This window comes from Macaca fascicularis, chromosome 1, assembly GCF_037993035.2.
Source record: "Macaca fascicularis isolate 582-1 chromosome 1, T2T-MFA8v1.1".
In the NCBI taxonomy this organism is placed as follows: domain Eukaryota; kingdom Metazoa; phylum Chordata; class Mammalia; order Primates; family Cercopithecidae; genus Macaca; species Macaca fascicularis.
In genome coordinates this window covers 67,427,156-67,454,946 of record NC_088375.1, presented here as the reverse complement: position 1 = coordinate 67,454,946, position 27,791 = coordinate 67,427,156, and the positions used below count along the sequence as shown (strand labels likewise).

Here is a 27,791-nt window from a genome sequence, read left to right as displayed (position 1 = left end):
GCCAGCCATGAGCAGGAGAACACACTTCAGTCAGGTATCAAAAGATCTGTACCAGGAAATGACATTTAAGCTGAGAACAAAAGATGAGAGGGAACCTACCAGCGGGAGGAGCATCCCAAGTAGGAAGACTGGACAAAGGCTCTGAGGAGGGACTGAGCTTGGTTTAGGGCTTGAAGAGAGGAGGTGGCCTGAGAGGAGGCAGGGCCCAGGGAGCCTGGGGCCTATTCACTCATGGTCAGAAGTTCAGATTTCGTTCCAGAATAGTATTGGAGGATTTTTAGCAGAGGATTGACAAGGCCCATTTTATGTTTTAAGAAGATGACCAGCCTGGCCAACATGGCAAAACCCTGTCTCTGCTAAAAATATGAAGATTAGCTCAGCCCGGTGGCTGACACCTGTAATCTCAGCACTTTGGGAGGCCGAGGCGGGTGGATCACTTGAGGTCAGGAGTTCGAGACCAGCCTGGCCAACATGGCGAAACCCTGTCTCTACTAAAAATACAAAAATTAGCAGAGCATGGAGGTGTACACCTGTAATTCCAGCTACTCAGGAGGCTGAGACATGAGAATCGCTGGAACCTTGGAGGTGGAGGTTGCAGTGAGCCGAGATCACAGCACTGCACTCCAGCCTGAGTGATGGAGTGAGACTCTGTCTCAGAAAAAAAAAAAAAAGAAAAAAAGAAATGACTGAGTAAGAGTGAACGTGGGGAAAGGGGAAATCAGATGAAGCTTACTAGGGAGATCAGGCAGGAGGGAACCCTGAAGCTGGAGAGACAGGCCTGGGCCTGGTTCAGTGTTTGCTTTGGAAGCTGAGTTTATAGACCTGCAGTTCCAGGAAGTTGTTCAAGCTTGGAGCTGTCAGCATAAAGACCACATTTAAAGCCACCCAAAATGGATGAAATCATTTTGTAGGAAGGAGCAGGGACTCAATATGTCATGCTAAGGTGCTCAGATTATATCATGAGATCAGTGCAGACTGATTGAAGCTCTCAAAGATCAGATAATCACCCGGGAAGAGCTCTCTGGTAAGTGGGGAACGTGGTTTGGAGGGCCAGGACAGAGGAGGCTGGACACGAGTTCCAGGAGGGGAGACAGAGAGAGAGAGAGAGAGAGAGAGAGAGAGAGAGACAATGGTGAGCTGTGGGAAGTGTAGGAGCAGGGAAATGTCTAGCCTGGAAGCCTGGAAGCCTGGTAAGCTGAGCTAGGGATCACTCCTTCTGGAAGGCAGATCCTGGGGAGAAACTTCTGTGGCCTGTGGTATGCCAGGAGGTTTGGACCTGGACGCTCCTGAGCCCACTTGCTCCCGCTGGGCTCCCTTTCTTCCCAGTTCACTGGAGGAGCCTGTCTCTCTGCTTGTGTCTCCATGGGTCACAGCCCCAGCGCCTCCCCTCTGCACACTGCCCCTGTCTCCGCAGGGGCCCATGCCCGCCGGCATGCTGATTGAGCGCTCCTCAGACTTCGGTAAGACCTGGCGAGTGTACCAGTACCTGGCTGCTGACTGCACCTCCACCTTCCCTCGGGTCCGCCAGGGCCGGCCTCAGAGCTGGCAGGATGTTCGGTGCCAGTCCCTGCCCCAGAGGCCTAATGTGCGCCTAAATGGGGGGAAGGTAGGTAGAGGGAATCCTGAAAACTAGGCCTGGGGAGAAGTCCCTGATGTCCCACTGTTCACACAGCCACATGGACTCTTGAGAAGGAATGGAAACATCCTTGCCAGCTCCCCTTGCTGACTTTCTTGAATTCCCCCCAGTAATGACCCCTGTGGCCACCCTCAAAACATTTGCTGCTTATCCTCTTTCTGAGGAGGGATATTTCAGAAAGACCTTGGGGCCACCGCATTACTCACCCCTGCTCTCTTACTCACCCCTGCCCTCTTCCACAGCCCCCTCCCCCGTGACTCATTGTCTCATCCCTCTAGTGGGAAGATGAAATCGACCCTACTTTGGTGTGAGGATTTTGGGATGGCTAGTTAGATGCAAGAGCAAATTACACAAATTTCATTTCACCTTGGTAGGGTTTAACACAAAAATAAACATTTTCAGTTTAATCCCTCCATCTAACCCAGTCTTAGCCCTTGGAGGGAATTCTGGTATAACCCAGAGCCCGAATTCTCCTGAGCTTAAACCCTGAGCTAGAAGTAAGAACCTGCCTGAAAAAACATTCAGAATGTTTCTCCCTAAGTCCTCCTGACATGATCAAATTCTTTCATAACTGCTTTTCCCCATCCCCTGGCAGAGGAGGCTATAGTTTCTCTTCTCCTTTCCCTGGCCGAGACACAAGTGAGCCCTCAGAGCTGCTCTCATGTGGACCAACGCTCAGAGTGGGGCCCTCTCTGCGGACCATGCATCTCTTCCTTTGGGTTTAGCAGTTCCTCCTTGGTTATACCCTTACCCAAATCTATGTTAACCACATTCTTCACACAGCAGATCAGAACGCAGGACTGTTTCCTAACTTGTGGAGGGCGGATGTGAAAACTCTTCCTGGGATATGTAGATGATGAATCGTTTTTTTAAAAAAAGTAAATCAAAAGCATAGTTGAAATTGGGATTGTCCAGAGTGCTGTGGTCACCCACATTCATGCATCCTTGGATTTTAGATTTCTCACTCATCCTGAGTCATGAGAAAATTAGTATCTCCTAAACCCTCATATATAGGTGATACATCTTACCATACTTTTTGACCCAGGGAACTCAGGAAATTCTTAGGATACTTATATTTTCAACTGGGGGGCAGGGTGTACACACACACACACACACACACACACACACATTTATGGCCCAGTGATCATCTTGTTCCCCCAAAGCAGCTGACAAGCCTCATAACCATGGTCTGTCTCAGGTTCCAGGTAACAAGGACTTCAAATGTGAGGCATATAATGGAAAGGAAGGTTTCTTCTGAGCTTGAGGCACACTATTTGTCTCTTCTTAAGTGCTTCTCTTTCCCTTCTCTCTGTAGGTCCAACTTAACCTTATGGATTTAGCATCTGGGATTCCAGCAACTCAAAGTAAAAAAATTCAAGGTCAGTGTGGCCCCTCCTCTTGTCCATGGAACTATGAGTGGGAAAGGAAACAGAGTTGGAACCCAGGTCATGGGAATTTCCTGGTTTTTCATGTTTTTGTCAACGTGGTTGGGGATTTAATACTTGCCCTGTTTGCCCCATAGGGACATTGTCTGTGGGATGCTGTGGGATGGTTGAGGTCTGGAGAGGATGGCCCATGGTATCACATATGAAGGAGACTCTATGTGCCTCTAACTTCCTTTCTTTATTTTCCATTCTCCAACCCCTCCCTCCTTGCTGTTTGGTCCTCTCAGAGCTGGGGGAGATCACAAACTTGAGAGTCAACTTCACCAGGCTGGCCCCTGTGCCCCAAAGGGGCTACCACCCTCCCAGCGCCTACTATGCCGTGTCCCAGCTCCGTCTGCAGGGGAGCTGCTTCTGTCACGGCCATGCTGACCGCTGCGCCCCCAAGCCTGGGGCCTCTGCTGGCCCCTCCACCACCATGCAGGTGACAGCCTAGGGTGGGAAGGGGAGAGGAAGGGGGCAGGACCAGGGCAGACTACGGACATTCTTGGGGCTCCCATAAAGCAGGAAGGGCACTAAATCTAAAACTTGGGTACTTAATACTTCAGCAGCAACAACAAAAAATCTAAGTGGTTTTCGTTCCAAAAATCAGAATCGTTTAGTACTTCTTTAGACCTGCTTCCTAATTTGAGATGATTTTCATTTCATTTACATAAGTGTGGAAATTGGGAGGAAGTTTAAGGCAATGATTCTCAACCCTTGTTATGTATTATAACTTCACTGGGAGCTAAAAATGTTGCCCAGCCCTCTACCCTACGATATTCTAATTTTATGATTGGTTTTTAAAGCTCCCAGGTGACTCGAAGGTACTGCCAGGTCTGACAGCCACTGGTTTAGGGATTTTAAAGTCTCATCTAGTGGTGAGATATGGGGGCAGGGTGAGAGACCAATGTTTAGTACAGATGCTAAGTCTACCCTAGACCAGGCGGATTGGCTTCAGCAGGGATGGGGGTTGAGAAGTTCCAGTTTAACAAGCCCTCCCCTCCCAGGGAATTTTGCTGTGAAACCAAACTTGAGAACCACAGGTATAGAAGAGAGAACCTTGAGCAAAGAAGCAGAGAGACCCAACATGGGAGTGTGACAGCTGTCCTAGTGATAGGGGGACAGGAGGAAATCATGTAAGATGGCCTGGGAGGGAAATAGAGGTGGCACAAGCCTCAGCTGGGATTCTTCTTCCACTTCTGGGCCAACTTCTGCCCCAGGCTGCAGAGGTGTGCAGAGGGAGCCCAGTTCAGGGCGTGTGTCATCTGTCAGGGCCCATGAGACATACTCCTAGAACCCAAGGCTGAGTGACACAGAGGGAATACAATATGCTATGAGATGACAGGGAGGGAGGGAGCCACCTAGCCCTGGTGGTCCTCAAATCTGGCTGTGCAGTGGAATCACCACTTTTAAAAGGTGCCACTGCCTGGGCCTCCTCCTTGAGATTCAGACTGAATTGGGTCTGGACCTTGGCATTTTAATAAATGCTCCCCAGGTGACACTGAGGCGCAGCCAGGGTTGAGATCTATGGAATTAGAGGGACCAGGGAAGCCTTATGAGAGAGGTGCCATTCTAGCTGAAGCCTAGCTGGCAGGATTTTGCGAATGAATACAGAGAGAAGAGAATTCTAGGTAGAAGCAAAACCATTGTTAAGGTCAACAGGTAGAGAAAGTAGGGCTTGCAGAGGGAGCAGCTAGAAGTTCAGCTTGCTGTGCTGTCAGCAGGGCATGGGAGCTGAGAATGCAACTAACATGATACAGGTCCTTGAATGCCAGGCTGAAGGTGTTGGGCTTAATTTGGAAGGCAATTAGCACACAATAGCTGTTCTATTTTTATACCTTAATGAGTCTAGTGACAGTACATCACAACAGTTCCATTAGCCAAACAACTGTAGTCATAGATTGTTGGAATATAAATCTCCAGAGGGCCCCACCAGCTTCTGGATCCCACAGTTTGCCAAGGGTTTCTGAGCACCTTCCAAGCGCTGCCTCTGATTGGGTGTCACGGGGGTGTCCAAGTGCAACGAGTGAGCTTGCAAAAACCTCACTAGGGGAGCAGTGCGGGCACAAGCACGTGCACACACACACGTGTGCTCATATGTGCGGAACAATGGCAGACAGTTTCACAGGAGCTGGGTGAAGTCTGCGGCATTCAGAGGAAGCATCCTGGAAGGGTTGGTGTCTGAGCCAGACCTGAGTGGTACACAGAGGGCAGGTCCATCCCTGGGGCCCTTCTTTGTTGATTACTCCTGATGGCTGATGGTCCCCCTCCCAGGTCCACGATGTCTGCGTCTGCCAGCACAACACTGCCGGTCCAAATTGTGAACGCTGTGCGCCCTTCTACAACAACCGGCCCTGGAGACCTGCAGAGGGCCGGGACACCCATGAATGCCAAAGTAGGAGCTTTGGATCACCCCTTCCCTGTAGGGTCTGGGTCAAGTGCTGGCCCCTCTAGGCCTCAGTGACCTCACCTGGGACACAGGGGGATCCAGTCTTTCTTATGTAAATCTAAACTGAATTGCACTGTTACAATTCAAGCTCTCCTGGCTCTGTGAGGATGGAGAGAGTATTTGGGTGACATCCTCCCACCACCCCCTGCCTTCTCCTCAGCCAGACCTGGAGGGACCATGACTTGGCTGATGCTTCTGATTCCATGTGACTTTCATGGTATCTCCAGAGCCTGCTTCTTCTGGCCTCTCCAGTTGCTTTACCCTGTTTAGGACATATCTGGTTTTCTGTTGTCATTTTTCCTAATTCAAATGGCTCCCTAGAATCAGGGACTTTGTTTACATAAATGAGGAAAGCAGAGATTCTTATCCCAGAGACAGGCAGTGACCCAAGAGGAGACCAATGTTGGCAGTTGCAGGGTTGGGGATAGAGCATTCAAAGGTCTCTTGCTTTGGGCCAACATGGCCACTGTTCTTGGGTTTATCCCAACAGTAGGAATCAGGAGAATCAGTTCTTATTCTCCTCTGCTTTCTTATTGGTCATGTAACCTTAAATAAATTATACAAACCTCCCTTGGGCTCAGTTTCCCCACTTCCCTGCCTTGATCATCTTGCAGAGTTGTTACAGATGCCAATGAGCTTTTGTGGAGCACGCTCTGTAGACAGCAAAGGCGGGGGTCAGCTGTCAGCCCTGGGACTCTCTTTTTCCAGGGTGCGACTGCAATGGGCACTCAGAGACATGTCACTTTGACCCCGCTGTGTTTGCCGCCAGCCAGGGGGCATATGGAGGTGTGTGTGACAATTGCCGGGACCACACCGAAGGCAAGAACTGTGAGCGGTGTCAGCTGCACTATTTCCGGAACCGGCGCCCGGGAGCTTCCATTCAGGAGACGTGTATCCGTGAGTAGAGGCTCTGGAGACCCAGAATGTCATTTGTCTGTTACTCCCCATCTGCTCTGGGTGCAATAGATCACATGTTTCTGGGTACACCAAGGCCCTCATGGAGCATGAAAACTTGACTGTGAGTCAGGATTTGTGGGAGATTATTTTAATTTAGCTGAGTATTACTGAGCAAGTCACTTAACCTCTCTGGACCATCAAGCAGACAATCCATCAATAGATGGGCTTTATTTGGGGCATAGAAAAGAAAAAAGTAAACATAAGATACAGTTTCTGCCATCAGGGAACACACACACTGTTTGGTGATATAAACTATACACTTGTGAAGAAGAAGGATGAAAGCACCTTTTCCATATGTATATTATCGCCTTTACCATGTTGTAATGAGGTTTGTGATTTAATTTCCTGTTTCTCCTAACATTGAGAACTCCTCCATGGCAAGGATTATTTCTCACATCCTCTGGCCCTAGCACACTGACTGGAAAATCACTGATGCTCAGGGAGCGTTTGTGAATGTAATGGGAGACAACAGGCAGAGGCAGCTTAATATGTCCACAAGAGCCAGCGACTTCATATAGGAGAGGGCCTGGACTGAAACAATCTGATTCGGGCAGGTTTAGTCAGAAAAGACTTTCTGGATGAAGGGGTCTTACATTTTGAAAGGTCTGAAAGAAGTCAGGGAATGGGGTTTGGGGAAAGCCGAGTCACTTTCTGTTGATGTTTGTTGCTGGGAAGAGTGAGACAGAACTGAGTTTGATCCCTGGTTCTTGCGTGAACTTTTAATGAGAACTTGAATCAGTTATTTGACATATCTGAGCCTCAGTTTCCTCCTCTGTACAATGAGAATAATAATCTCCAGGATTACCATGAAGATTCCATGAGGCAACATGTGAGAGTGCCCAGTTCAGTGGTTGGCAAGAGTAGTTGCTCAGTAAGTAATGACAACAAAACGCCTTCTATAGTACTTAGCATATGCCAATATGCTCCCCTTGCTTTATGTTTACCCATTTCTTTCTCTCTCTCTCTCTCTTTTTTTTTTTTTTTTTTTTTTTGGAGATGGAGTTTCGCTCTTGTTTCCCAGGCTGGAGTGCAATGGCACAATCTCAGTTCACTGCAACCTCCACCTCCCAGGTTCAAGTGATTCTTCTGCCTCAGCCTCCTGGTAGCTGGGATTACAGGCATGCGCCCCTGTGCCTGGCTAATTTTGTATTTTTAGTAGAGACAGGGTTTCACCATGTTGGTCAGGTTGGTCTTGAACTCCTGACCTCAGGTGATCCACCCGCCTCGGCCTCCCAAAGTGCTGGGATTACAAGCATGAGCCACTGCGCCCGGCCATTCACTCATTTATTTCTCACAAGAAGCCTATGAAGGCTGTATCATTATTTTTATTTTACAGACGAGGAAATTGAGGCATGGAGGGATTAAGTAACTTGACTAAGGCTATGAAATTGATAGCCAGTGGTGGAACAAGGATTTGAACCAGGCAGCCTGGCTCCTGGAATCTGCTCTGAACTCTACTTTTCTTTGTTCCTACTGCGGTCACTGCTGTTGTCTCTCAGCCTGCGAGTGTGATCCGGATGGGGCAGTGCCAGGGGCTCCCTGTGACCCAGTGACCGGGCAGTGTGTGTGCAAGGAGCATGTGCAGGGAGAGCGCTGTGACCTATGCAAGCCAGGCTTCACTGGACTCACCTACGCCAACCCGCAGGGCTGCCACCGTGAGTAGGGGACGCGGCCCAGCACGACATGGGGCAGGCTGCATGGGGCCACCAGACCCATGGCTTGCCCTGCTCACTGTGCTCTCTTCAGAGAAAATCCCACTGCAGGGTAGACAGAGGGGGTGTGCCCAGGCCTTTGCCAGGAGTCCGGACTTCTTGACCTCTTACCCAGCACCAGCTGCTGTGCTACTGGCTTCCAGCAGGTGGCAGCAGAGGTCCGAGTTGGAAGGTGGGACTGAGAGCCAGACGGAGGGTGGGCAGGCAGGCGGCTGAGCTGCCAGGTTGCTGGAACTGGTGGGACAGTGCAGGGGTACTGTGAGTCAGCCATGTCATCTGCAGGGAATGGCCTTGCCTAGTTCTTTTCCCAGGTGGGGCCCCTCCCTGGATGTGTGTCCTCTGGGGGTGAGTTTTTCATGGAGCGTCTGCCTGAGCTCAGCAGCTCTCCTCCTGCAGGCTGTGACTGCAACATCCTGGGATCCCGGAGGGACGTGCCGTGTGACGAGGAGAGTGGGCGCTGCCTGTGTCTGCCCAACGTGGTGGGCCCCAAGTGTGACCAGTGCGCTCCCTACCACTGGAAGCTGGCCAGTGGCCAGGGCTGTGAACCGTGTGCCTGCGACCCACACAACTCCCTCAGCCCCCAGTGCAACCAGGTACGAAGTGAGGGTGGCCTGGGGGCCCCTCAGTGGGAGAGGGGTCCTGAGCACCAGCCTTTCTGCTGCCCTTCCATGCTGCCTTTCTGGGCCTCTCCCCTGTCAGACCGGGCATCTTCTGTCCCCATTCTCCTTTGGGGAAGTCACCAGATGTCCCTCCCTCTGTGGCTCTTGGCCGTCAGTGATACCATATGCAGCACACCTTCTGAAGGGCCCACGCTGGGCCTTGACTTCAAGGCTCATCTTTGAGTGGGAGCCCTTGCTTTGTGGGCACAGCAGCTCTGGAGGTGGCCACGAGCCCTGGATTCTACCTGTGGACCAGGAATCTAGGACACGGTCCCTGACACCAGGGTAAGGCAGAGGCTATGAGGCAGGGTCCACTGACGCTGCTCTCTCCACACAGTTCACAGGGCAGTGCCCCTGTCGGGAAGGCTTTGGTGGCCTGACGTGCAGCGCTGCAGCCATCCGCCAGTGTCCAGACCGGACCTATGGAGACGCAGCTACAGGATGCCGAGGTGCGTGCTCAAGGCCTGGGGGACGCTGAGGCTGTGGGGGCCAAGCACGCGGTTGGGCACGTGGTGGGGGCGTGTAGGTCTGCAGCAGGGCAGAACGTCCCGTATTGATGCACGTGGTGTGGGCCTGGGCAGCCCTGTGAGTGCATACACTCTGGCCCATTGGTGTGGCCTCTAAGCCCCTGAGGCAGGCCTATGCCCTGCTGTCCCTGAGTCCCGGTGACATGCCAGTTGCTTTGCTCCCCACTTCCCTGAGAGAGAGCATTTCCCAGAAGCCATCTCCAAGGCAGCAGCAAGGATGGTAGACTGTCTCTTCATTCTTCATAGATGGAGGAAGTGAGTCCTGAGGGCCGAAGGGTGTCATTTCCCAGGGAGTCAGTTTGATGTCACCATAGGAGCACAGGCCTTGGAGTGTGCAGACAAGATTCTGGTCCCAGCTCTGCCCCTGCCTCACTGAGTGACTTTGAGGGAGCTGCTTCCCCTCTTTAGACTCGGTTTCCTCCTTTGAGAAAGAGGCGTGCTGTACTTAACCTCTCTGTCCCTCAGAGAGGGACATCTAGAAAAAGTGGGGAAACAAGAGTGCTAATCCTGAGAGTGGTGTGAAGATCAAATGAGTTAATGTGTGTGTGTGACTTTAAATGGTGCCTGGCACATGGTAGGTGCTAAGTAAGCATTTGCTTTCACTGCAGCTGTTACCATGGTTTTTATTCTAGCTGTGACTTCTGTTATTCTAAGTCATGTAGAAAGAGCCTCAGGTCAGACCTGCTCTTCAGGGCTCTCCCTGACAGCTGCTTCTGTCTCCCTGACCCCCGTCTCTGACTGTCATTTTTCTTGGCCCTAGCCTGTGACTGTGATTTCCGGGGAACAGAGGGCCCAGGCTGTGACAAGGCATCGGGCCGCTGCCTCTGCCGCGCTGGCTTGACTGGGCCCCGCTGTGACCAGTGCCAGCGAGGCTACTGCAACCGCTACCCGGTGTGTGTGGCCTGCCACCCTTGCTTCCAGACCTATGATGCGGACCTCCGGGAGCAGGCCCTGCGCCTTGGTAGCCTCCGCAATGCTACCGCCAGCCTGTGGTCAGGGCCAGGGCTGGAGGACCGTGGCCTGGCCTCCTGGATCCTAGATGCAAAGAGTAAGATTGAGCAGATCCGAGCAGTTCTCAGCAGCGCCGCAGTCACAGAGCAGGAGGTGGCTCAGGTGGCCAGTGCCATCCTCTCCCTCAGGTAATTCCCTTTCCCTGCCAAGCATTTGGAAGAATTATGCTCTGGGGTTCCTGTACGGGGCACACTGGTCCTTCCTTACATTTGTACAGCGCATTACAGTTTAAAGGCATTTTCACAGTGCTCTCTCTTTCAACCATTACAACAGTCCTGTGAGGTTGGTGTGGTTTTGCAGATGAGAAAACAGGCACAGATAGGTGATGTGACAGAGCCACATGGCCCCCGAAGGGCAGAGCTGGGACTCAGAACACAGCCCAGGAGCCCAAGCCCAGCGTTCTTTTAAGTGCCCAGTGCTGCCTGTGGGAGGGAGTCAGCTCTGGATTAGTCACCCTGGCAGAGGGCATCCGAGAGGCAGGGGCTCCAAAAATAACCCGCGTGTGGCTTTGGAATGGAAGTGGTCCCGCCCACACCCCCATCCCACCAGCAGAGGTGCCTTCTTAGTGAGATTCAGTTCTGGAAGCTTCTATAGTTAGTTGGCATTCCCTGAGCACTGGCTTTCTGATGGTGCACAGAGCCATCCAGGTGTGTGAGTGGCAGGGAGGGAAAAGGCAGCCTAAGAAGAATGAAAATGGAGGCTTCGTAACTCACGATGTGCTAGAGCCTCTGGCTGGGGGCTCCAGCAGAGGAAGTCAAGCAAATATTGGGAACCTTCCTTCCTTCCTCCCTTCCTTCCTTCCTCCTTTCCTTCCTTCCTTCCTTTTTCCCTTCCTTCCTTCCTTTTTTCCTTCCTTCCTTCCTTCCTTCCTTCCTTCCTTCCTTCCTTCCTTCCTTCCTCCCTTCCTTCCTCCCTTCCTTCCTTCCTTTTTTCCTTCCTTCTTTCCTTTTTTCCTTCCTTCTTTCCCTCCCTCCCTTCCTTCCTTCCCTCCCTTCCCTCTGTCTCCTCCCCTCCCCTTCCCATCCCTCCCCTCCCCTCCCCCGTCTCCTCCCCTCCCCTCCCCGTCCCTCCCCTCCCCTCCCCCTCCCTCCCTCTCTCCCTTCCTTCCTTCCTTCCTTTTTTCTTTCCTTCCTTCCCTCCCTCCCTCCCTCCCCTCCCCTCCCTTCCCCTTCCCTCCCTCCCTCCCTTCCTTCCTTCCTTCCTTTTTTCTTCCCTCCCTCCCCTCCCCTCCCCCCTCCCTCCCCCTCCCTCCCTTCCTTCCTCCCTTCCTTCCTCCCTTCCTTCCTTCCTCCCTTCCTTCCTTCCTTTCTTCCTTCCTTTTTTCCTTCCTTCCTTTTTTCTTTCCTCCCTCCCCTCCCCTCCCCTCCCCTCTCCTCCCATCCTCCCTCCCCCCTCCCTCTCTCCCTCCCCGCCTCCCTCCCTCCCCCCTTTCCTTCCTTCCTTCCTTCCTTCCTTCCTTCCTTCCTTCCTTCCTTCCTTCCTTCCTTCCTTCCTTCCTCTCTTTCTCTCTTTCTTTCTCTTTACATAATTTTAGAGCATCTATTATGAACCAAGCATTGCACAAGGCATCGGGGATATTGAAATTAATATGACATAGTCTTTGCCCTCGAGAAGCTTGCACTGGGGAGGATGATGTGTAAATGGTAAACTATAATGTGACACATGTTATAACGTATCATGGCAGGCTTCACAGAGGTGCCTTCTGAACTAAGTCTCAGATTCGGGCAGTCAGTCCACCAGGTTCAGTAGGTTGGAAACACAGGCATGGAGGGGCATTCCATGGAAGGGCGTTCTGTGCCTGATCAAAGCCTAGAGGTGGAGAATGTGAGGCTTGGAGGAGGGAGCTGGTAGTTGGGTTGGCGGAGCTGCAAAGGGCACAGGGAGAGAGGACTCTCCAAGAGCTCAGTGGCCAAGGGCCTGGGAGGTGGACCCCGAGCCTCCTTCAGAGGGGATGACCAGCTGGCAGCAGTGGTGGGATCTGGAACTGAGTGGGATGTGTGGACTGTGGAAGAGATTTCAGAGCTGCAGCTGTAAAGGTAGTGGCTGAAGCCAGCCTGTAGAGAGCGAAGGAGGAGGGCATCAGGGCAGTGCTCCTCATGGAAGCCAGGAGCTGGAAGAGGGGGAGGAGAATTGGGAATGTTGGGTCATGGAAGTCAAGGGAAGAGAGTTTTGTGGCTCTGCCCATGCATGGACAGAGAAACGTTGTACTGGCCGCTCAGCCTCTGTCCAGCGGAACCCCCTTAGCCTGTGGATTCTCTGTTCTGGTGCCTTTGCCCAAGGCCTCTGTTTGTTCTGACTCAGTAGCAGTTGCTCTAAGGGAATGGCTGCTCTGGGGAGGCACAACTCCCTCCTATATTTTAGTGTAAGCTCCTCTCCCTTCTCAGGCGAGCTCTCCAGGGCCTGCAGCCGGATCTGCCCCTAGAGGAAGAGACGTTGTCCCTTCTGAGAGACCTGGAGAGTCTGGACAGAAGCTTCAATGGTCTTCTCACTATGTATCAGAGGAAGAGGGAGCAGTTTGAAAAACTAAGCAGTGCTGATCCTTCAGGTGAGGAGAGGGCCACCCAGATAACCCCGGGCATGGGCACTGCTGTGGTGGGCATGCCGCCCCCCTCCCTCCTGCTCCTCCTCCATCTCCATTCCCCATGCTTCTTGCCACAGGAGCCTTCCGGATGCTAACCACAGCCTACGAGCAGTCAGCCCAGGCTGCTCAGCAGGTCTCCGACAGCTCACACCTTTTGGACCAGCTCAGGGACAGCCGGAGAGAGGCAGAGAGGCTGGCGCAGCAGGCGGGAGGAGGAGGAGGCACCGGCAGCCCCCAGCTTGTGGCCTTGAGGCTGGAGATGTCTTCGTTGCCTGACCTGACACCCACCTTCAACAAGGTGACTTGGGGCATGGAGTCCCACTTCCTGGAGCCCACACCCCAGCTTGTCACACACCAACTGCTGCCACCTGTTTCCCATTAGGGCAGACCTGCCGCTGTGAGAACCCCACTCCCCCAGCCATCCCGACCATTGTGCTCATTGTGAGCTCAGTAGTTGCCAAGGAAACCAGTTTCTTGTGCTTGGTTGTCATGGAGATGTCTGGCTGTTGGTTTCCCAGGTGTGAGGTGGGATTGGTTATTGAGGGGCTTTGGGTAGCCTCTTTGACAGCCCCATCTCTCTACAGCTCTGTGGCAGCTCCAGGCAGATGGCTTGCACCCCAGGATCATGCCCTGGTGAGCTGTGTCCCCATGACAATGGCACAGCCTGTGGCTCCCACTGCAGGGGTGTCCTTCCCAGGGCTGGTGGGGCCTTCTGGACGGCAGGGCAGGTGGCTGAGCAGCTGCGGGGCTTCAATGCCCAGCTCCAGCAGACCAGGCAGATGGTAAGTGTGGCCAAGGTGGGATGGGCACAGGTAGGAGGAGGCAAACAGAATAGATCCCCCGGGCAAGTCAGAGTTCCCATTTTACACTAAAGCCCAGAGATTTTAGTGACCTGCTTAAGGTGCCACAGCAAGTGCAAGATAGTTTTTTTCTCTTTTACTGGACATCCACATAGAAACTGCACTGGTTACAAATGCTTCCTAGGTAGGTCTTGGCATAGAGGATGATCCACAGAATTCTGGGACTGCTGAGAGATTTCACTTGGGGCCTTATCCCTTCTGACCTAGAGTGTGTGTCAACAGATTAGGGCAGCCGAGGAATCAGCCTCGCAGATTCAATCCAATGCCCAGCGCCTGGAGACCCAGGTGAGCACCAGCCGCTCCCAGATGGAGGAAGATGTCAGACGCACGCGGCTCCTCATCCAGCAGGTCCGGGATTTCCTAACAGGTGAGCCTGGTCTCCACTCCCACCTTGGCTGCTGTTCCAGTCCTGCCTGTCCCTCATTCCCATGTTCAGTGCATCAGCCAGCCCTCCCTCCCTCCTCCCAGGCCTGCAACATCCTGCTCCAGGCCTCCACCTCTCCTTGGCACCATGGCCGCGACCTTGTCGTTCTCCCATCTGCCCTTCCCACCCACTCCACTCCCTCGTGACCCATTCTCATTCTCAACACAATAACTGAAATATCTCTTTTAAAATGTATAAGTCAGATCACATCTCACTCCTGCTTAAAATCCTTCAGTGGCTTCACCTTGTTCTTGGAATGAGCTCTCAACTCCTATCATGGCTACAGAGCCTGGCCTCTGTCCATCTCTTGGGAGTGACCTTGGGCTCTTCTCTGCTTTGTTCACTGGCTGTCCTTGAACATATCAGGCTCTTGCCTGCTTCAGGAATGTTTATTTGCTCTTTTTGTGCCTGGAATCCTCTTTCCAGGGCTGTTTCTTGTCCTCTGGGTCGTCTCCCCAGAGAGGTGTTTCCTGACCATCTGATCTGGTTGTCCCCTGTCATCTCCCATTCCCCTTCGGTGTCTTACCTTCCTCGCACTACTCACCGTCATTCAGTTGTCGACAAGTGGATTGTCACTCCACTAGAATGGGGACTCCAGGAGGGTAAGGATGGTTGTCTGTCTTTTTGACCACTGTGTCACCAGCACCTAACATAAGGCCAGACACAGAAAGGCATCTGACATAGGTGGCATGAATAAATGAACCAGATGCCCTTCCTCACTGCCCTGGGGAGTGAGGAAGGGCTGTACAATGGAAAGATTCCTAAACAGGACCCGGGAGACTCATGTGACATTGGGCAGGCTGCTTCTCTCTTTGCCTCATCTTTTGCTTCTATAAATGGGGAGACGGTAGTATTTCACAAGTTTATTCTGAGGATCAAATAACTGATGTAAAACGTGTTTTGAAAAAGGAAAGGTGCCTCAGGAACAGGAGTTGATATTGTTAGATTTATGGTTCCTGCCAGGGAATTTGCTTGGCTGGGAGCCCAGTTAATATGAGCCTAGGGCTTGGTGTAATGACAGTGGCTCTTCTTGCTGCTATTACTGTGTTTTTGCCCCAGATAGGCCAAAGTCCCCTCCTGAGTGCAGATGGCAGGTCAGAGAGGGGCAGGAGACTTCTTCTGAGGTCTCATGACTTGCATAAGGCCATGAGGCCCACACCTGGGGAAAATGATACCTGGGAATCTAGGGAGATTGTGCCCCACAAATGTGGATGATGGGGGAGGTCAAGGTGTGGGGCTTAGGCTCATGGATAAGGGAGTCTTGACCCTGAGTCAAGTCCAGTGACGCTGAATGGCTACTCATCCTGCATTAATCTCAGCCAGGGCTCTGACCTCAGGGGTTGGGAGGTGGGTTGGAATTCTCTCCTGCTGGGTGAGTACCGTGAACAGGCTCACGTGTACAGACAGGGAGCTGCCAGGCCCCTTTTGTTGTCTTTCTTATGCTTGTATCTCAGGTCAAGTCTTATGATGAGTCCAGGGTCAGAGAGAAAAAGCAGGGCCTGAGAGAGGCCTGGCTCCAGGGAGAAACCCAGGAAAATTTTGTGTAGCTGTAGGCTCGGACTCTGGTCTCCAGAGTCCTGGTGCGGACGCCTCTGAGCGCTGGCTGCTGTCAGATGTAGGGTCATGGTGTGGGAGGGAGAGTGGAAAGTCTGTGGAGGGAGGAGGAAACATCGCCTTTCCCAGTTCTTCAAATGGAATTGACAAAATGAATAGTTAAGGCTTATTAAGTTCTGAGTCCAGGCACTGTTCCAAGTGCTTTGCATGTATTACATCATTTACTCCTGACTACATGAACTAAGTACTCTTATTACTTCCACTTTGCACACAAGTAATCTGGGCACAGAGAGGTTAAGCAACTTGGCTAAAGGCATCCAGCTCAGCAGTGGTGCAGGTAGGCTTCAACACTAATGGTCTGATTCTGTCATCCACACCCTATTGCGTTATGGCATGGACACACATATACATACACACCTGTGAGTGTGCATGCACACACAAATACACACTTTCTTGCCACTTGCCTTTGCAAATGTTTTTCCTCTCTCTGGATTGTCTCCCCTCTCCCACCTCTGCTGACCCGGCTAGTTCCTGTTCATCCTCTAGGAATCCTCCTAGGCATCCCACTCTCCCAGCAGCCTCCCTTGACCTATCAGGTGGCTCTGGGGGCCCCTCCCATGGCTACTGTAGCACCTGTGTTTACACCACTCACTCAAAGCTGTACTTCTTTGTTCATGTGCCTGTCTCCCATTAGATTTTCAGCTCCATAAAGGCAGGTATTGAGTTTAATTTGATTTGCAGTCTCAACTCCTCCCATGCTTTTGCTCAATGCAGTAAATATTTACTGAGCCCATCCTGAGACCCAGAAGGCTCTGTGACTGAATGTCATGTAGATTGAGCCTAAGGGTGCAGCTGAAGTGGTGCAGAGTAAAGGAAGGGCCAGATCTAGGTGGGGATGTGCTCATCCTGGAAGGCTTTCTGGGGAAGTTGCATGTGAAGCCTTGCTTTGAGAGTGGGACTCTGGGTTAGATGAGAGGTCGACAATCTCCATGAGGAAGGTCCTTGTGAAAGCTTGCTGCTGGGATAAACCCACTTAATGAAACTCAACCACAGTTATGCTGCATGCAAACCCCCAAGGGACACAGCAATGAACAAGCATGGCTTCCACCCTCCAGGAGTGTCCTTCTGCCTGGCATGGGATGGGGCAGGGAATGAGACCTGTGTGGTCACCTAGTACCCTTTAGGTGTAGAGTAAGGCTGGGCCTGGGACCCCGGAGGAGTTCAGGTCCCAGGACAAATCATCTGGGTGAGTGGGTGCCCCCCTCCTTAATACCTCAATACCAGCGAAATCTGTAAAAGCAAATTGGAATAGATGGGGAGGAGATGTCATCTCTGTACTTCTGACCTTACTCTCTGACCCAGAGTTGGTTTGTAACAACTCTTGCAAATGGGTTGTTTTATGTTGTACCTTCAGGTTGAGGATTGATATTGGGGATTGATATTCCTTTTTCACAGATCAGGAAACTGTGCTTAGGGAACCACTTGACTTGCCCAGGTGGCTTGAATAGTAAAGCAGCGATCTGAACCTGAAGCCCTGTCAATCATTCATTCACTCTACACACATGAGGACCTCCAAGTGCCAGGCACTATGCTGGGGTCTAGGGATATAGCTGTGGACAAAACCCAGCCCCTGCCCTTGTAGAGCTTACATTCTAGAGGAAAAGAGACAAAAAAAAAAAAAAAACCAGTTAGATGAGTACAGTTTTTGGTACCTGGGTGGTGCAAGTGCTAGACAGAAAGATGAGGCGGGGAGGGACGATAAAGTGTGCTACAGTCTAGGGTGGAGGTTGCAATTCTAGATTGGATGGCTGGGGTTGGCCTCCCTGAGAAGGTGATATTCCAGCAAAGACTTGATCATTCTTATTTGCCTTTGCAAAAATGAGCAGTCTTGCCTGAGGGGGAGTGCAGGGAAGGGGTCTTTTTGCCAAGGAAGCAGCTCCAGTTTCTGGTCACTCTTCCCAATTTAGGGCTGATTGTGCATGTGCTGCAGGCATTGTTCAGTACCAGCTGTCTGGCACCACCTCCTTCTCCCTAGCCCGCAGCTTCCTGTGACACCAGACGCTTAGTTGCCACAGCTGTGATGACACTCCCCCACTCCTCTTCCCTGCTGCAGCATGGAGCACAGGATAGTCATCCTCCTACAGCATTCCCAGAAATTTCCAGAGAACAGACACCTGAGTCTGGTTGAGAGGGGGCAGCAGCTCCTTGGGACACCATGATAGAGGGGCCACCATGAGTGCCTTCCACGGGTGCTGCTTAGCCAGGAGAGGCCTCGGATCTCTGGGGAGGTTAGTGGGCTCCCACAGTCTAATGCATGGTTGCCTTCCAGACCCCGAAACGGATGCAGCCACTATCCAGGAGGTCAGCGAGGCTGTGCTGGCCCTGTGGCTGCCCACAGACTCAGCTACTGTTCTGCAGAAGATGAATGAGATCCAGGCCATTGCAGCCAGGCTCCCCAACGTGGACCTGGTGCTGTCCCAGACCAAACAGGACATTGCGCGGGCCCGCAGGCTGCAGGCTGAGGCTGAGGAAGCCAGGTACGGCCTTGGGCCCTGAACTTCTCTCTGCCCAGAAGAGAGAAGTTTTGCTTCTCAACCCCATGGCTGGGAGAGGGGTGCAGAGGGCTGGGAGACAGGAGGGGATGCTTACGATGGTGGGGAGTGGTACACAGAGTCCAGAGTGCAGGTTAAACAATTTGCGTGACTGTGTCTTCCGTATTGGAAACTGCCAAGAGAGTGTCTCAGGCATAACACAAACATTCATCATGTCTGCTTGGTGGGGTCCTGGGACGTCAAAGCTAATACTTTCCTTGCTCTTTGTCTTGGCTGGGAAGGGTGTTCTTTTGGACTGGTGTGTGAGTCGAACCACACATTGATTCACTATTCACTCATTCTCTCTCTCCTCTCCCTCATGCTTCTCTCACCCAGGAGCCGAGCCCATGCAGTGGAGGGCCAGGTGGAGGATGTGGTTGGGAACCTGCGGCAGGGCACAGTGGCACTGCAGGAAGCTCAGGACACCATGCAAGGCACCAGCCGCTCCCTTAGGCTTATCCAGGATAGGGTTGCTGAGGTGAGGCATCATGGCTTCCTCCACACATATTTGGGCATAAACAGGAAAATTTGGGCACCAGGCATAGAAAATGCCAGAAAGTGACTAGATGAAAAGTGACTAGATGAAAGCTGAGGTGGAGTTCTACAGGAGGGTGACAAGTTTTGGGCTGGCTTTGGGCCTTGGATTTTCTGATCTTGTGGCTGGGATGCAGAAGGCAGGAGTGAGAGGTGGGCAATTTTGATTGTTCTGATTGGAGAGGGTTTTTGCTGCCTGATGAGTTGGAGAAAAAATGGGGATGAACCCCCCACCTATGAGACCCACCACAAATGCCAGATCTCCCTCTTTCCACAAAGGTTCAGCAGGTACTGCAGCCAGCAGAAAAGCTGGTGACAAGCATGACCAAGCAGCTGGGTGACTTCTGGACACGGATGGAGGAGCTCCGCCGCCAAGCCCGGCAGCAGCGGGCACAGGCAGTCCAGGCCCAGCAGCTTGCAGAAGGTGCCAGCGAGCAGGCACTGAGTGCCCAAGAGGTACAGAGAAGGCAGAGTTAGCTCAACGATGTATGGCCAGTGAGGGGGTCCTGAGCAGGAGAGGACTTTGCACACTTTATAAGACCACAAACTCAAATGTGCTTAGAATAACAGAACAAGAAGAGGCTTGAGAATCAACCCAAACCTGGCCAGGCATCTGATTTCTCCCTCCACTGCCTTTGGTATAGTTGGCTCAGGGACATTGGAGATGACCAGTCCAATCCCTTTCCTTTTACAGATGAGGTGGTGACTTGTTCACAGGCCTAAGACTCATCTATAAAGCAGGTCCCCTGACACTGGATCCAGAGCTTGTCTCTTGGATCCCCAGCCTGGACAGATGCTCTTTGCTTATCCTAACCTGGGCTCCACGATTGTCAGAATTAGATGAGAGAGAAGATCAAAGAGCCCATTCTCAGTGTCTCACACACACTACCTGCTCCCCCTATGGCTAGGAACACTGGCACTTTCAATCCTGGCACAGTGACCAAGTTGCTAAGTATACTATGTGACAGCTTAATATCAATATCCTGTGATGTGACTAACATTGTCCTGGGAGTGAGGTGCGACATGTCAAGAGCTGGACATGGGAAGAGGGAAACACAGAAGTTTAAGTCATAGTCTGTGACTCAGGCGTTTTAATAGGCAAAACCAATTCTATTGGGGGTTAATAGGAGGCGCTTTCCCACTGTGTGTTGATTTGGGTGACATCAAGTGCTTTGGCCACAGGTCTTTAGGACCTTGCATGATGACAATGACACTGAGACTATTCTACCTTTTTCAGGGATTTGAGAGAATAAAACAAAAGTATGCTGAGTTGAAGGACCGGTTGGGTCAGAGTCCCACGCTGGGTGAACAGGGTGCCCGGATCCAGAGTGTGAAGACAGAGGCAGAGGAGCTATTTGGGGAGACCATGGAGATGATGGACAGGATGAAAGGTGAGGGAATGGTTCAGGGGCACGGACTACTGGGCATTCATGAAGGCTGGTCCCACCCAACCCAAGGCTTCTGAAGCCCATTCTTATTGGAGCTAGCCATGCTATGGGAGTGAGATCAAATGAGATTTTTTCTGGGCGTCTAGTATGTATGAGGCTGGGGAATGCAGAGATGGTCCCATGACTTGACCTGGCCTCAAAAAGCTCGCAATTAATGGGACCATTTTTTCTATTTTTGCAAACAGTGGGGTCATATTTTCTCTTCCTGTTGCTTTATGTTTAAGATGCATAGAACTGTATTTAACAGGATGAGGTGGTCTCTGATAGGGGTTGAATAATAAGAGTTCTGGGGCTCAGAGCATAAATAATTTGAGAGAGACATGTTCAGTGAAGGTAAGAAAAGAAGATTTGTGATGGGCCTGGAAGAATGTATAGGCCTGGGAGAAGCTGTGAGGAAGAGGAGGGACATTAGGATAAGGGTGTTGGGAAGCAACAAGGTATGTTCTGACGTAGGGACAGAAGAAGGTTGCTGAGGAGCTGGTGGGAAAGAAGTGGCATGGGGTTAACATGACTTGTCCCTGTGCCTGGCTTCTAGTGTGAGGATGAGGAGGGTAGATAGCTCAGGAGGCAGTAGGGCACATCCAAGGGTTTTGAATATGATGGAAACATAATGAAAGTAGCTTTCGGAAGGGTTCCGAAGATTTCTCAGAAAGGAGAACAGGGGCTCCTGGGAACTAGAGTCATGGCTGACATGATGATGGGATCACTGGAGTGTTGTATCCAGTGAAAGCCACAGAAAGAGTTCCTTCGAATTTCAGCAGAAGTGTTGGGCAGAAGTCTCGTTGGATAGCCAGGTGGGCACCACATAAAAGGTTGGGCTGGTGGGTAGACGATGAATAAACCTGGGGCCATGGGCAGCTGCACCCAAAGGATGAAGTGAGAGGAGCTGACCTAGGGGAAGGGGCCAGCGGCTAAGTCAGTGCTTTTCCTTGTCCTGTTCATCCAATACTTTGTATGAAGATAAATAATTTATCAAGTCTCTGGACAACAGAGACACCAGGTAACAGAACCAGTATTCTAAGGCAATAGCAAAAGTTCAGAAAGATGGGCTGAAACTAACAAATGAAATTAAATAAAGAGAAAACTAACCTCCTGCTCTGGCCTTGTTTGGGCTTAAACCACAAGTACAGCTCAGGTGAAGCCTGGCTTTTCAGTAGCTAATGCCACTGCAACCACTTTATAACTAGTAAGTGATAAGCAAATATGAGTTGTTACTCATCTGAAAAAGACCCAAGAGTTTTGAGTTACCGCAAGCTTGTTATAAGCCAGCAATGCTTACTGCAGCCCAAAGAGCTAACAAACACAATGCAACCAAAGTGAAGAGAGTAATAGCTTGAGGTAATGGTAAGACTATTTAGCAACTGGAGTGGTGTGTACCCACTAACCAGAAAAGGCTTAGGCTACAGTATTGGAACCGGAAGGTACCTGCTTGCAGGAATTTACCTTTAGTTGCAGGATAATGGGGGAAGATCATGCATTGACCAGGGGTGGGAGGTGGGTCTTGGGGGTGAGTACCAAGGAACAGAATGGCAGCTATTTAACAACTGCTATGGACATATTTAAATATTTTATCAACCTGTGAATCCATATGGGTATCTACTGGCTGAATGTCAATCCAATAATAACACTGTTATACTCTGCTGATGGGATCTCACCTGGGGGATGGTGTTCAAGTGATGGCTGCTACATCTTCAGAAGGGATATTGACAAACCAGCATACATCAAGGAGAGAGTGACCAGGGTGGGACACAGCAATTATATCAGATGAGGAATAGGTGAAGAAACTGGAGATATTTAACCTGGAGACAATAAAGCCTCAGATATGTGAAGGATTGACATGTGAGAACAGAGAAGGTATATTCTTATACCCCCAGGACACAGACCTGGGACAACAGGTGGAAGTAAGAGGCAGTCATCTTCTCATGAAGATGACTTTTTTCATAACCAGAGCTGCCTAAGATTGGAGCCTTGTGAGGCAGTGCCTGCTTTCTTCCTATTCCTGGAAAAGTTCAGGCTGAGCCTGGGTACCAGCTCTCATGGATGTGATAGAGGGACTCCTGCCTAGAGGGACAGGGGGCAGGCTGGACTGAGTCACTTCCAGAGTTCTTCAAACCTCTATGCATCATCTGGTGGTTGTATGCAGAATGAATTGGAAGAGGAGGGCTAGATTTATCTGGAGTGGCATTTGGGGAGGGAAATTGAGGAGGAATTCTGGTCACTCATCCAGCTCTTTTGTCAAGGTGCCTACTTGAGGATCATTAGTTGGATGGCAGCTGTCTGAGCCCAACAGCACTGGGTTGCTAATCTTGGTGTCTGTGACCTCCTTCATTAGCCTGGGACAACTGTGAGAGCCCAGAGGGTCAGGGGCCCAGTAATAGTTAGGAGTGGGTTTGGCCCCTGCTGGGTTTGGCCCCTGCCGGGTTTCTAAGCATGGAATAGGGGCTAGGGAGGCATGAAGATGGGGGGGCACCACTGCCTTAGAGGCCAGATTTTTTTGGCGGGGCTTCCTCTGCACATGCTACTTCCAGTTAGCAGGAGGGGAAGGAAGGGTTGGGAGTCTTTGGGAGTCTCACCATCAACTCCTCCTCCTGCTGCTGTTCCATTTGCCTCAGACATGGAGTTGGAGCTGCTGCGGGGCAGCCAGGCCATCATGCTGCGCTCGACGGACCTGACAGGACTGGAGAAGCGTGTGGAGCAGATTCGTGACCACATCAATGAGCGCGTGCTCTACTATGCCACCTGCAAGTGATGCTACAGCTTCCAGCCCCTTTCCCTACTCATCTGCCCCCTTTGCTTTTAGTTGGGGGCAGATTGGGTTGGAGTGCTTTCCATCTCCAGGAGTCTTTCATGCAGCCAAAGCACAGCCTGGACCATCCCTGGTGTGCAGCTAGTAAGATTACCCTGAGCTGCAGCTGAGCCTGAGTCAATGGGACAGTTACACTTGACAGACAGAGATGGTGGAGATTGGCATGCCATTGAAACTAGGAGCTCTCAAGTCAAGGAAGCTGGGCTGGGCAGTATCCCCCGCCTTTAGTTCTCCACTGGGGAAGAATCCTGGACCAAACACAAAAACTTAACAAAAGTGATATAAAAATGAAAAGCCAAATAAAAATCTTTGGAAAAGAGCCTAGAGGTTCAACAAGGAAAAATGGTCTGTCCCCTCACTGGGTAAACTCTTGCCACTGTTTCTGTCTCCTATTTGGGGTTTGTGGGGGACTCCTCTGTTCAAGCCCATGGTTTGCTCTCCTCTGTTCCACCTGGCTTGCTGGGTACCCAGATTTAGGGAGTCTGGGCCCCTGTGCCCCAGAACCTGATGGATTCTACCCTTGAGAAACCAGACAAGCAGTTTTCATCTCTAAGCAGCGATTCAACTTCTTGTTTACAGATGGGGAAATAGAAATCCAGGGAAGGGAAGGTTCTGTTCAAATTCATGCAGCTTCCAGAGGAAAGACTAAGACTAGAATCTGTGTCTCTTGCGGTCTTAAAGAGAAGTAAATGGATATGTGTGGGGGGTGGGGTGGAGGATGATATGGAATGGCATGGACATTTGTGTGTTAACCATGGCCCAAGCAGACACTGTGCTAGACATTTTATCTACATTAATTTCTTGATCATTGTTAATCATTTTAATTATTTATTGGTCACGAGGCTGGGCACATCATCTGCATCATTTCATGATGCAGGCGGTGCTACTATTCCCATTGGATAAGTGAGGAAACGAAGGCACAAAAGGCTAAGTAACTTCCCCAAGGTCACATATATGGCAGTTCGGGACAGAGCTGGGGCTCGAACTCATGCTCATCTGATACGGCCATTCAGAGAATGGCCACTAAAGCCAGACTGCCTGGGTTCCAACAGAACTTGCCCCAAGGGGTTGTTGTGATGAGTAATGAGTTAATGGTGTAACTCATGTCCCTAGGTGCCTGGAGCACTGTATACTCTGCTGTATGCACATCTGTATGCACATCAGCTACAACTGCTGGTTCCTTACTGACCCCAGCCATCCATGCACTCTCTACTCCAGACATGCTCAGAAGTCCCTGAACTGCTCCTGACTTTGAAAGAACCAAATGAAGCATCATAGAGAAAAATATGTCCATTTTATTGAGCACAACACTGAGCATGAAGCTGGAGGGGCGGAGGGTGAGAAGACTGGGGAAGGACAAGAACGGTATGCTGGACTTTCAAGGAGAGAAAAGGGAACAGAAACAGGATTAGAACTCCTGGCAGACATTAAAATAGTCAACTTCCAAGGTTAACTCAATTGGGTGTGTGCGCGGAGGGCATGTGGCCGGGATAAGAATTCCTTGCAGCCCTTACTCATGAATTTCTTTCCATTCCACTTTGGAGGGTGTGGCACTGCTTTTAGATTGAGGCAGGGAGAGGGGCCAGAATTGTGCCAGGAGCAGGCTGGCTGGGTCTCAGCGCGCTTGGGAGCTAATCCTAGAGTTAAGGATTAGAACTTGAAGAGCTCACAGGCAGACCACCATGGACAGCTGCCTGTCATTCATGCGGATGGGCAGGCAACAGCATTAATGAGCCCAATCTGGCCAAGAGGTTGAAGGCTTGAGAGGTGGGAGTGAGTGTGTGCAGAGTGGGTATCTGGGTAGATGCTCCATATGGCTTTGCTTGGAGGTGACACAGCCTGGCCAGCCCATTAAGCTTTTCACGACAAACAGTACAGACCCAGGCGAGAGCTATCTACGTACACTGCACAGAACCATGGCACGTAGGGTGTGGGGGCATAGAGCAGGCAGGTCAGGGAGACCTGGAAGCCCGCAGGCGCTGCTCCTCCTGCTCACAGCTTCAACAAGGCTTCATGCCTTGGGGCTCCCTCACGGGCCTCCTGTGAGGGGCTGCCCTGCTGGCAGCAGGCTGGTGCTTCCGGCCAGAAACCGCTCCTGCTAAGCCCTGCTCTACTTGCTCTGCCTTCCTCCCTCTGCTGGATAGACACCAGGTTTGGAAGAGCAGAGGAGTTGAACATGTCTCCTGCAAGAGAAAGGGGCTCAGAGTGAGGGCGGGGCTGCCACTTCAGACCCCATCACTCACACTCTGGTATGGGGCTCTCCTCTGGGACAGAAACTCTCCCCAAGCCTCACACTGTGACCCTCCTCACCTGAAAATTGCAATGACACAGGCACAGACTCCAGGAATCACATAATGAGACAGACTCCAGTCTGCCCTGCCCGGCAGTGGGAGCTGCCGCTGGCTTTAACTGGTACCATGACCTCCGATTTGAAGTTCCTAGAAAGGAAATGAAGCAACAACCTTTGAAGTATTTGAGGGGAGAAGAAGAGTTGATGGGGCAGGGCAGAGGTGGTAGTTCTCTGTGCCTGTGGCATCCACTCAGCTCTCCCCTCATGAGGTTCAGAAAGTTCAAGACCCTGCAGAAAAGATAAAGATAACCAAGCCCCCCTAACCTTTCTCCTCCAAAGCACAGAGGCCCTAGAAACTCAGGGAATCTGATGCTCACCACTTGCACATACCCAGTTTTCTGTAGGCTTTTATCATCTCTATTGCTTCACTAACCTTTAATAGCACCTCTGTGAGGCAGGCTGAGTAGATAAATAGACGTCAACCCATTTTACAGATGAGCAAACTAGAAGCAGAGACATTCACTGACTCGTCAGTGGCCTCATAGCTAGTAAGTGATGGGGACAGGGCTAGAAGCGTTTTCCCCGCCCCCTGATCCAGAACTCATCCCTCCCTGTAGAGCTGCCTGCGAGTGGGAGAGGCCTTTGTGTCCATTTCTTTCAGTCCTGTTGGCCGATTTCTTTCAGACCCAAGCTGGGGCTCCATCTTTGGCTAAAAATACATACTGTTTTTTGTTGGCCTTTTTGATGAGTGTGGGCTCAGAGCAGTAGGAGGATTTTCCTTTGCTCCCAATGTTCAGGCAGCTGGAGCAGCAGCCACAGGGCCCGGCGGCCAGGGATCCCTGATGCATGGGCACCAGGCTGCTGCTGATGCGGAGGGAGCCGTTGACCAGGCAGTTGAGGGACCTGCCACCAGGGGCAGTGGGCCGGCGGCCATGCTGGCAGGGTAATTGGGTCAGAGCAGGGAGTGCTACGCTCTGGTCCAGGACTGGTGCCTCAGTGATGGTGATCTCAGGGGAGCTGGGTCTAGAGGTTTCTGAGGCTTGAGTTTCAGGCGGCCTGTTCTCCACCTCTGGGCGGATGCCCGGGCTGTGCAGGTTCATGTGTAGCTTCCTCATGTGGTGCACCACAGCTGCTGCGTTGAACGCTTGCTAAGGAGACACAAGAGCAGCCTCTGGCCTTCTGCAACCTCAGAGGGCCTCGGGGTTTAAACTTTCCCTTTGCCTTGTGGCCTCTTGAAACCTGGGTGCCCACCTCTCATTCAGAGAGGGTACAGGGAGTTCCAGTGCCTTCTGGGACATCCCAAGGAAAGCCCTTATGTCAGCTCCTGCCAGCCCAGCCTCCAGGGGCCCAGAACAGCTTTCCCACCCCTCGGAGAGGACAGCTTACCCTCCACTTGCTCTTAGCAAAGTTCTTCTGGATCTGGAGGCTGACTGATGGGTAGATGTCCCGGTGGAGGGCTGTGTTCCCGTCAATCCTGTGGATGTAAGAGGGGACACCTGGCTACTGGGTGGCTATGGACACTCAGCCAGGGGGTGGGCAGGGTGCCTGCAGGTCCATGTGAGAGCTGGGTAGAGTGTGCAGAGGAAAGGCAGCCCACAGCAGGAAAGGGCTACAAGCAGGGGTTCTCTGTCCCCCTGGGCAGGTAAGAGTGGGCTTTAGCTTTGGCAAAATAAAAAACTTTTAGAGCAGGGTCAACAAGCTATGGCCTATAGGCCAAATCGGCCCGTTGCCTGTTTTTGTAAATAAGGTTTTAAGGGGACACAGCGGTGCCCACTAATTCAGGTATTGTCTGTGGCTCCTTTTGCACTGTGACAGCAGGGTCGAGTAGTTGCCATAAATACAGTATGGCCAGGAAAGCCGGAAGTATTAACTATCTGCTGCTTTATAGAAAAAGTTTATTGGACCTAGCATCAGAGGGCACTAGCATAGTCACCATCCTTTAGCTCAAAACCTTGCCTAGAACCCACCTCCTCCTGGAAGACTTCCTCAATAAGGCCATCTGGTACAGGCTACCCCTTTTCTATCCCCTTAGCCCCTTATTCACTGGTCTCTAAGTGTTTCTCAGACACCTGATGTGTGCATAGTACTGTGCCAACTACTAACAGACCTCGAGAAGTAAGAGACATGGGCCCTAACACCTAGGAGCCTACAGTCTAGGTGTGGGGTGTTGCTCATGCTATGGACTGCAGTAATGCATGGTAAGCTGTGTGATTAATAAAGAGAACAGGGGAGATTGGGATGGACTGCAGGGATCAGGGGCTTCAGGGAAGGGCAGAGACTGATCTGGATCCTGAAGGATGCCACATACAGGGCAAGAAGCAAGACATT

At 51.5% G+C, this 27,791-nt stretch overlaps 2 protein-coding genes across 5 annotated transcripts in view; one reads left to right on the top strand and one right to left on the bottom strand.

Moving 5' to 3' along the window:
- Nucleotides 1–23,516, top strand: part of LAMB3 (laminin subunit beta 3) — a 39,490-nt gene extending 15,974 nt beyond the window's left edge. For both annotated transcript variants that reach the window (XM_065541133.2, XM_045396368.3), the window contains exons 6-23: nt 1,415–1,606; nt 2,952–3,015; nt 3,309–3,502; nt 5,335–5,455; nt 6,218–6,406; nt 7,966–8,121; nt 8,575–8,771; nt 9,175–9,286; nt 10,125–10,503; nt 12,760–12,920; nt 13,034–13,254; nt 13,541–13,738; nt 14,039–14,183; nt 18,124–18,331; nt 18,722–18,863; nt 19,199–19,375; nt 20,157–20,310; nt 22,980–23,516. In XM_065541133.2, the coding sequence (XP_065397205.1) occupies nt 1,415–1,606; nt 2,952–3,015; nt 3,309–3,502; nt 5,335–5,455; nt 6,218–6,406; nt 7,966–8,121; nt 8,575–8,771; nt 9,175–9,286; nt 10,125–10,503; nt 12,760–12,920; nt 13,034–13,254; nt 13,541–13,738; nt 14,039–14,183; nt 18,124–18,331; nt 18,722–18,863; nt 19,199–19,375; nt 20,157–20,310; nt 22,980–23,116 (3,147 nt within the window). In that variant the 3' untranslated portion in view covers nt 23,117–23,516. The remainder of the gene's footprint in view (nt 1–1,414; nt 1,607–2,951; nt 3,016–3,308; nt 3,503–5,334; nt 5,456–6,217; nt 6,407–7,965; nt 8,122–8,574; nt 8,772–9,174; nt 9,287–10,124; nt 10,504–12,759; nt 12,921–13,033; nt 13,255–13,540; nt 13,739–14,038; nt 14,184–18,123; nt 18,332–18,721; nt 18,864–19,198; nt 19,376–20,156; nt 20,311–22,979) is intronic.
- A 932-nt stretch (nt 23,517–24,448) lies between these two features.
- Nucleotides 24,449–27,791, bottom strand: part of CAMK1G (calcium/calmodulin dependent protein kinase IG) — a 30,239-nt gene continuing 26,896 nt past the window's right edge. For all 3 annotated transcript variants that reach the window (XM_045396377.2, XM_005540705.4, XM_065541144.1), the window contains exons 10-13: nt 26,850–26,937; nt 26,187–26,611; nt 25,484–25,611; nt 24,449–25,356 (exon numbers count right to left, since the gene is read on the bottom strand). In XM_045396377.2, coding sequence (XP_045252312.1) covers nt 25,521–25,611; nt 26,187–26,611; nt 26,850–26,937 — 604 coding nt within the window. In that variant the 3' untranslated portion in view covers nt 24,449–25,356; nt 25,484–25,520. The remainder of the gene's footprint in view (nt 25,357–25,483; nt 25,612–26,186; nt 26,612–26,849; nt 26,938–27,791) is intronic.